Here is a 9506-nt window from a genome sequence, read left to right on the forward strand (position 1 = left end):
TTTTTTAATTGACATATAACATTGTATTAGTTTTAAGTGTACAACATAATGATTTGATATAACTTTATAGTGAAAAATGATTATCACAAGAAGTTTAGTTAACATTCATCACTGCACAGTTACAATGTTTTTTCTTGTGATGAGACCTTTTGAGATCAACTGTCAAATATATAATAAAGTATATACTCTTTGAACTGTAGTTTTAGAATCTCTTTCTAAATGAAAAATACACATACTCTTTAACTCAGCAATTTCACTTCCAAGACATTTTCCTACTAACATAATTGCACATATGGACAAGAACTTACAGGATGTTCACTTCGGTATTGTTTGTAATAAAACAAGATTGGAAACAATCTACATTTCTCAGAACTGAGGAAATGGTTAAATTAATTTTGATGCATACAATAAAATACAGTACACCATGTTTAAAAAATGAGGTAGAGTTATATGTGCTGATATGGGATACTCTCCAAAATGTGCTGCTAAGTGAAAATGGAAAGGTACAAAATGGTGTGGATAGTATATTCCTATTTCACTTTTTTAAAAGGGGGAAGTATATATGCAAATATTTGCTAGTGTATGAGTATTTGAATAAGATCAAAGAGATCCTTTTCTGAACCCCATAACCAATAAGTAAATTAGGGAAATTACAGGAAAGCATTTGAACAACTTCAAGGAATTCCTGGTCCCCTCAGGAATTAGAAGCCATATTCCTTCCCACCCTAGCATCTTCACTCATATTATTCTCTCAGTCCATATCTTTTGCTTGCCTAGTCCTTAGCACATACCTTAGATATCACTTCCTGAAAGAAACTTTCTGATTTTTTTCTAAATTCCAGAGCAAATATGGCAACTTTAATGTAAATTATTCTAGCAAATAATTATAGAATTAGTTGATTGACGTCTGTTTCATTCACAGAGAGGACATAATGTCTTGGAGTGATAGGCCCTTGACTAGGAACTAGTTTATTGCAGTAACCCCAACACCAAGCACAGTACTTTGCACTTATCAAGCACTCAATAAATACAGTATTTGTTGAATGCTCTTCCATATGTTGAATTGTTAATTCACATGAATTTTACTTTTGAATTAGCCAACAATGTGTCTTTAGACTACTAGCTAAATGATTTTAAGGTTCTTTACAGCTCCAAAACCTTAAATCTATGAGTCTAAGCATAAATGAAACTAAGAACACCGTTGTCTCTAAAACATGGCTAATTTGCTATTGTATTTTAGGTAATCTCTTAACCTGAGGCTTCATCTCTCTCATCTGTCAAATAAGAGAACTAAACAAGATAAATGTCTAAGGCACCTTCCCATTTTTCCAACAACTCCTCTATCACATTTTAGCTTCTCATCATGAATTGTATATTGCATGCCGTTAACCCTTCAAAATCTCTCTCTCTCTCTGTCTCTCTCTCTCTGTCTCTCCTTCTCTGTTTCTCTCTGTCTCCTCCCCCGCCCCTTACACACACACATTGAACTTCCCATCATTTTATTCCAGAGAAGATAAGTCTGAGCAGTAGAAAACAGTATTCTTACTGGACACTGCTTGAGCTTTCATAACCTGTCATATTTCTTGCCCAAGGATCTAGAAAAGGAGGGTGTAAATTGTGAATGTGGGCCTAAGGGTCTGCAGTAAGGGTCTTTTGCTGCTGCCACATCCCCCACTGTTATTGTGAGAGGTAGACTGATTGCAAAAATGCTCCTAATTCTCTCTCCTGGTCTTTAGCCACACCTTTTGCAAAGTATTTTTAGCTCCTTCCATTCAATAGGTGGAGATGATTCCCCCATCCTGGAATCTGAGCTGGGTTTGGGACTTGTCTTCACCAACAGAATTTGTCTTCCACCCAGAGAACAAGCCTAGGGGAAGGTTTTAGAGAATGAAAGACCAGGGAGAAGAGTCAATTTTCCCTGAACAATAACCCGCCAACTCCCAGGAGTAAAGCTGCCTAGGCTGACCCACAGTGGACTACGGAAGAATGAAAACATCTCGCTAAAATCAGAAAAACACCCAACTGTCCTGACTGAACTGTCATCCTGCACAATAATGTACTTCATAAAATAGTTGCTGATTTAAACCACTGTGTTTTGGAGTGATTTATTACACAGCATAGGTAACTGATACACTGTGGTTCAAAGATTTAATAAGAGTAGTTAGGCCTCTTTTCATGTTTTTTGCTTGATTGGAGCTAGGTAAATTCCATACCCACTATCAGGGAACAACTTGGGGATATGTTGACTAGAGTTCTAGCCATAATGACCAATGCCCTCTCCCTTCATTCTTCCCTACTAATGAGGACAATACTATGACATCCTTTATCTTGTATTCTTAGATCATACCCTCTCACCTTTCCTTATTCCCACCACTTTGGGGGTTTGTTGAGTAACTGAGACACTCGGACATAGCTGGACCACGTATCACATGAGTGCCTAATTAGGAATAGTCCGTCTTGGCACCAACTGTCCTAGCCATATTGTTGGCTGAACCAGGTCAGGTCACCATTTCTGATACAAGTGTAGCTTATATGTACAAAAAGACTTAGGGCTTCCTTCAATTTTATAGACTTCCCTCCCATTTTTTCTTTTTCTTTTTTTTAGATCCAAATTGATAGTAAGCTACTGAGAAAGCTTATAGAAGAACAGAACGGGAATTATGCAGTTGGCTGAAAAAAGGATTTTAGGATCAGACTGAAATAGGCCTTCTCTAGATACTCCATAGCTAAGTATAGCTCCTAGGTGAATTTCAATCACCATTATTCCTTGGCATCTCAGTTTAATTCAGTTTCCATGAGATCCTTAATGTTCCACACCCACTACAACATTCAGAGGTTCCAGGCTATAACCTTTTCTCTCTTATGCTTGACAGTAAAAGGGCATATAACTCCTATTGATAGTTCACTGTAGCTGACACTAAAATTTAAAAAAAGGTTAGAAACACGCAATGGTAAGGATGAGGGATGCATGTCTTATAGTTAAGCACTCTAAGACAGACATATAGACAAGCAAGTCATTAATAATTATGGTAACCATATAATGTATCATCCAAACTATACTTTTGAAAGAGTGAAATAGAGTACCATTAATAATTGAATCGGGACATCAGGCATAAACCAGGACTATCTTGGATATACCAGGCTGTATGGTTCATGGAGTGATACAGGAGAAGGCTTTAAAGGAGACAAAAATGGGGAGGGAAGCCAGAGAAACTGGGCAGCTGTCTAATTTCTGATTCATCTATTCTATCACAGTTTAGTTTCATTATGTTGTAATACTGTGACTTCTTAGATCAGACACAGGCATGTTCATTGAAGTACCTCAACTCAAAGTCAAATTAAGAAATCCTTTGATTAGAAACTGTTTTGGATTATGCACAACTCTGATTTCTCCTTGCATATAATGGATAATTGAGAAGTGAATGGATAAAGAAGGGAAGAAGCACTAAAAGCTAATTTTATTCTTGGAACATATACTGCAACAATGGCTTATGATAATAGGTGACCATAAAACAATTACTGAATACCACAGCATGTTTGGAACTAGTCTTAGTTGAAATATATATGTATTCCATCTAATAATAAGATAGAAGAAAGAGAATATAAATATTATTATTTAAACAGAGAAATTAGCTGGACGAAATCATTGGTAATTCTAGACATATGTTAATACTTTGTAAACCATAGGAATATTTATAATAAATGTAGGATTTAATCTTATCAAACAGGCTATAATCCTCTTCTGAAATATAGAGGATATATTTTCTTGACTTTTATCTCCACAGGAAAGGGAAAATTCTGACCTAATTAAAAAAAAAGAGAACTATAAATGGACGTTTTTCTGGTCTTTCATTTCTTACTGAAAATGAAAAGAAACTGATATCCAAAAGTAATAAATAAATATTAATTCATCACCTACCACTCCCAAGAAAACTTTCTTTAGTTTTCCAGTGAGTTAGCTTATCTCTTAATATGCCACATACATCCATATGTAAGAAATGAAGTGGGCCTTTGTGAAAACCTAACAATGGAAAATAAAATTAACACTTCGAGAGGAGATAAATTTAAGTTTCTATGCATACACAGAAGCACAGAGATACTATCTTAACATATCTGCACGTATGCTGCTGTCCTGCATATTTGGGATGTATATTGCATGTGTCTTCCTGAGTTAATGCCTGCTGAGAGGTAGAACTCTTTGATGTTTTATGCAAAATAAATGGCCAGGACAGAAAAAGGTGTGTTTGAGAATATAAGACAAGTGCATTTAAAATGCTATATGACAAAATACTGCCATCTTACACCAAGTAATGCTGACAACTTAGTATTCAGTTTTATAAAGGCCTATATTTAATGGCATGAAAATTTGGGGAGTAAAAGAATAAGGAGAAGAAAAAAGAAGAACCATTTTGCCTGCTTTTAATAAAATGGTTGTGATAATTAAGTGCAATAAAGAGTGTTATTCTATTAAGAATATAATAAAAGTATTAATATAGCTTGTTTTACTTGAAAAGTTCAAAATGCTGAGCAAGGGAATTACTAATCGGAACCATGCATTACATAGGGAGAACATTTTACAGATGGGAAATAAAAAAGAGCAGAAAAATAACTTTCCCAAGGTCACAATCTTCTTATATAGCACAGCTAAAAACTGAACACATGAATCCTGACTCCAAAATACAGAATTTTCTGGTAACACTTATGACTATTAAAGTAGGTTTTTATCGATTATTTTATTTTTAATAAGTCAACAATAGACAAGCTTTCTCTTCCAACTTTCTATTAAAAAGATATGAAAGTTTGAATTTTCTGTAAAGTCAGAAAAAGTTTGGAATCCAACTTTTGTTAGACTGGTCATGAAAGTATTTTGAATTTGCACAGAATTGAAAACAGGAGGAGAGCATTAGTGTTTTCTATTTCTTTCTATATTGCACTCACAACCATGGTGCAAATCAACTTCTTTGTTTAGGAGCATTTTTCAGGTGTATATATAAGTTTTTTTCACATGAACATATTAGCATCAACATCAGTTATATTTTGTTCTAGGAACTATATATGAAGTTTAAATAGAGGCAGACGTCCAGGAGGAATGGGTTACACTAATGGAGCTTTTTGAGATCTAAAAACCTGTGGGGGACTCTTTACACAGGAGAGTGGGAGACTAATTCCTCTCCATCACTCCTCTTCTTTTTTCTTTTTCTTAATAGCCCTATTCAGGCCTGGAGGAATAAGTACAAGATATTATAATGAGTTTATAAAGGTAAGAAAAAAGGTAGAAAATTAGCAGTTGGAGTCCACTGACATTGTCTAGTAATACAATTTACATGAATTGTGTCCATCCAGACTGTCTGAAAGCATTAGAAAAATACAGGAAAATGACTCTTCCTTGCTCTAATCAGCTTTTTACCTTAGGTTGTTATAAACAGTTTTGACCTGAAGATATCTCAGAGAGTAGATCCTTAGTCCTCTGTTTGACGTACACATGAGAAAGCTGAACCTAAAAAGGTGGAATGGCTTGCTTAACGTGCCTTTTAAAGGTAGATGGCACTGAGCCAAGCCTAGAAAAGCAGTTTACTGAAAATAGTATCCTATTAAATTGTAATTTTTATTGGATTAAATAACTCATCAAGGAAAAAGCAATATTTAGTGGCTACTAAGCAGTTTGCGGTTTTAAAATTAATAAATTTTAACAGTCCCACATCAGGTAGTCTGAAAGAACATTATTTATGTTGATGCTTTTCTCAAGGCCTTAGTAGTAAGATAAACTGATACTTTCTGAACATAATATCCTCCTAAAAAAAAAAGGGTTTTAGTGTGCTTATGTCTTGGAATGAACCGTATATCAGTGAGCAATTCAAAAAAAATTCCAGAGGAGAGCACACAGATGATCCAAGTGAAGAAACAGTTAACTGCAGGGCCCCACTTCCTTGTAAATAATCAAGGAAAGCCTTTTTTAAAGCAATACAAAATGTCACCACAGGCTGACGCTCTTTCTATAAGAATAATGAGATTCTTTGCTCCCTGGTATGATGAGCACATACTTCATTGCCTTTATAAGTCCAAATTCAGTTTTCCTGTTTCATATATATTTTCCCTTCCTTTCAAAATAGGTAACATGCCATGCCTAAAATACATCAATGTTCATGTAGCGACAGATGAAAAGACCTACAGGAGCAGGTTCACGAACTCGAATTTTTGATCTGGACACACACTATTACAAATGCTCCGGAAATGAAGGGCCGCAGACGGGGAAGTCACTTAGTCCCTTTGACTAAGCCAGCCGTTGGCCTTGCACCCCCACCCGGCTCAGCTCTGCAGAGGGCTCGGAAGAGGCGCACGGCCGTCCAGGACTTGCGTCCTGATTCCGGACATGGTGCTTTTAGTGTCGCAATCGTTTATTTTAAAACATACTGACACCTCACCGGGCACCTAGCGCATATGCCAGCCGGGTAAATTCCAGGAAACCACAGATCTGAGGGGCTGAGGCTTCTAACCCCTAGGGGAGCTGGGCTTGACTCTCGCCAAAAGCGCGCAGCTGGAGAAGAAACGCGAACCCACGCGCCAAAAGAATCGCCGCCAACGGGTCTGAAAGAGGAACCTCTCCCCTTTTGGCACTTAACTGTTCGGAAAAACCTGTCCTCCGAGGTGGCCCCACAGAAAATCAGAGCGCGAGCGCGCGGAAAAGGAAACTGGGCGTGTGCTCCCGGGGTGCGGCTGTAGGTGAGATTACACTCTCAAAGTGGCGAGAGGGTTAAACCGAAAACCAACTGTGAGCGTGTGGATCTTTGCATTCTACAAACTACATCACCCCTGTCCTCCCTTCTATCCCCTCGGCTCCAGAGTGAGTGACCTTCCTTCCCATATCGGACACTGGGATCACGAAAAAGAGAAAGCCACACAGTGCCAAACCCAAGGGGATCTCCCCTCACCGCCCCCCGCCCCCACCAGTTCCCCGGGTTTCCCACCCCGCCCCCGACCCCACCCGCTCTAAATCCGGTTAGACTCACATTTCACAGTCCCCGTCCCAGAGCTGTAGATTAGGCACAGATGCCTCTTTCTCCAGCCTCAGAACAGCAGGTGAGCTCTTTGCTTCACCCAGAAATGTAACTTCATTGAAGAGATCGAGAGAGGGCACCCCACCCCCACCCCGCACCACTACCACCACAAACACACACAGCAGTAGTTCACAAACACTCCCCAGACTCTAGCCCCCAGCCTCACTTTCCCCCCTTTCCTGGGAAAGATCCAGAGGCTTTCTAAACTCTCTCCTCTCTTTTTTTAAACCTCGGCTTGCCACCAACTGTAGGGATGTACAGAAATTAAAGAAGCAAAAAGGAATTGATTTTTTCTTTGATAAAAGCTAAAGAAAAGGATAAAACAACAAAACAGAAGCCGAAGTAACAGGAAGTAGGAGTTTTACTTGCAACCGTCCACAAAGAGCTAGAGACCAAAACTTCAAAGGGAGAAAAACATCCAGAAAACCCTGAAGTCTAACGAAGAAATGAACCTGCTGCTCTGTCAAGTGACAGCGAGCACGCAGAATGCGCTGTTAGGACCAATTCGTGTCAGCTGCCCGCGGGTCTCAGGATGACAGAACCAGTGGACCGCCCTAGGGTGAGGAAAGGGATTCCCGGGGAGATATTTTTACTTGTTGGGGGTTTTGCCTTATTTCTTCTGAGGTTCAGTACAGAACTGAGACCTGAGGTTGAATCACGGGTCCTGAAAAATTTACAAACCCCTCAGTGAGGTATCACAAACCTGGCTGCTTATTCTAATTCAGTCTGCGTTCTTTGCCTGCCACCACCCGTACACTCACCACCCACCCAGACAATGGAGGAGAGGGCGTCTAAATAACGATTTAAGCTTTAGGAGGTTTGCTTAAGGGAGTGATTCAAGTCCTCTTTCTCCTCTACCCCCACCTCCCCATCGCCTCTTCGCTTCATACCACGGGGAAGTTCCCAGGGGATTTATCACGAAAAAGTGCAGGCAGTTAGTGCCTCCGAGAGCCAAGCGAAAGAAAAACTACCCGGAGCAAAGTGACGTGGACTTTGAGATCCAGAGACTGGAGGGATTGTCAGTGGCCGAAAGCTCGCCGCCTAGGCGGGAGCCACAGGGGGAACCCGAGACAGAAAGGCGAATCTTGCCGGCGCGAGCCCCTGGAGCCCAGACCCCGGCTGCACCCAAAGTTCCTGGAGATTTACACAGTGCCCACAGTCGCTGACCAAACTTGAGCCAGCCTGCTGAGCCCAAATGTGCGGCGCAGGTGACTGAACCCCGGGCCAGCTCTGCGCCCTCACCGCTATCCCTTTACCTCCCCCACACGCCTGGGAGCACAGCTCCCGCGGTGCAAGACCCGGGCCGGGGACCGAAGGAAACTGCCCCGGACCCACGTCGGTCCGGGGCTGCTCCGAGGTCCCTGCTCACCTGGCCTGAGGACAGCAGCGGTGATCAAGAGGCAGAAGACCAGACGGCAGGAAGGAGTCCCCTTCGATGCCATATTCCTCCTCCTCCGGGGCCACCGACAGAGTCCGCGCCGCAGGAGGGGGGCGTCGTTCCCGGCCCCGCGCTGCCCGCGCGCTCGCGGTTCGGGATGCAGGGGGTAGCGGCTTCTCCCAGACACTCCACCGCCCCCTGGGCTGTGGCGCTGCACCTTCTGGTCTCCGCCGCACGTAACTTTCCACCACGCAGTGCCCCAACTCCTCCTCCCTCCCTTTTCAACACTCGCCCTTGGCCCCCTTGGCTGCTCCTCCCGGGACTGCCGACCCTCTCTTCCCGGGAGACACTTGAGCAATTCAGAAAGGTGTACGTGGTTCTTTTTGGCTGGTCTATTATTTCCCTTCTCTTGGAATAATAATAGTGGTAATGGCAGTGTGCATAAAAAGCCCAGTGCTAGGAAGGAATCGTCGGGGATGGCAACCGGGAGCGGTGGGTCCAGGCGGTCTCCTCAGGTGGCAGCAGCGGTGGCAGTGATAGCAGCGGCAGGGACAGCAGCGGCGGCAGCAGCACTCGGGGCTGCTCTGAGTGGAGGAACTGGAAGGCGTGTGTAAACTGCCTCTCTCCTCCTCCCTCCGCCTCCTCCCTCCCTTCCTTCTTCTCCCGATTTCCCAGGACGCAGCGCCGAGCAGGTGGTTGGAGCGCGGATCCGCAGCCTAGAGGCGCTGCAGGACCGAGTCCTAGACTCGCTCAGCCCAGCTCTGGAACTTCGACCCCGAGGCGCGCGCCGCGGTGCGGGCGCCGGGTTGGGCGGGGTTTTCTCGTGGCTCCGCCTCTGGTACCTCACCCGCCAATAGGGAGCCGACCACGGAAGCTGTGCACTCCCGGTGGGATCCCGGGTCTGTCAGTTCCTTGTGGCGTTACCCTCTGGATAAAGACTCAGTTCACACTGCCCACCACGTTTCGTGGCGGTTCAGAAAGCCAAATTGCCCTTTTCTTTCCCCCAAGACTCCAATTGCACTGACTCACACTCCTCGGGGACTTTTCGGTGGTGATACTGCAGCTTCCTTAGT

General features: G+C 42.7%; 1 protein-coding gene across 3 annotated transcripts in view; it reads right to left on the reverse strand.

Moving 5' to 3' along the window:
- The window catches only part of ALCAM (activated leukocyte cell adhesion molecule), a 190931-nt gene extending 181698 nt beyond the window's left edge, over positions 1–9233 (reverse strand). For 2 of the 3 annotated variants that reach the window (XM_074332505.2, XM_088794429.1), the window contains exon 1: positions 8425–9200. In XM_074332505.2, the coding sequence (XP_074188606.1) occupies positions 8425–8497 (73 nt within the window). In that variant the 5' untranslated portion in view covers positions 8498–9200. Of the gene's footprint in view, positions 1–8424 lie in introns of all 3 variants that reach the window. The other variant, XM_074332498.2, reaches the window with a different exon arrangement.
- Positions 9234–9506: the final 273 nt, after the last annotated feature.

The sequence above is a fragment of the Rhinolophus sinicus genome, chromosome 17 (genome assembly GCF_057876585.1).
Source record: "Rhinolophus sinicus isolate RSI-liver-muscle chromosome 17, RSI-T2T, whole genome shotgun sequence".
NCBI lineage: Eukaryota > Metazoa > Chordata > Mammalia > Chiroptera > Rhinolophidae > Rhinolophus > Rhinolophus sinicus.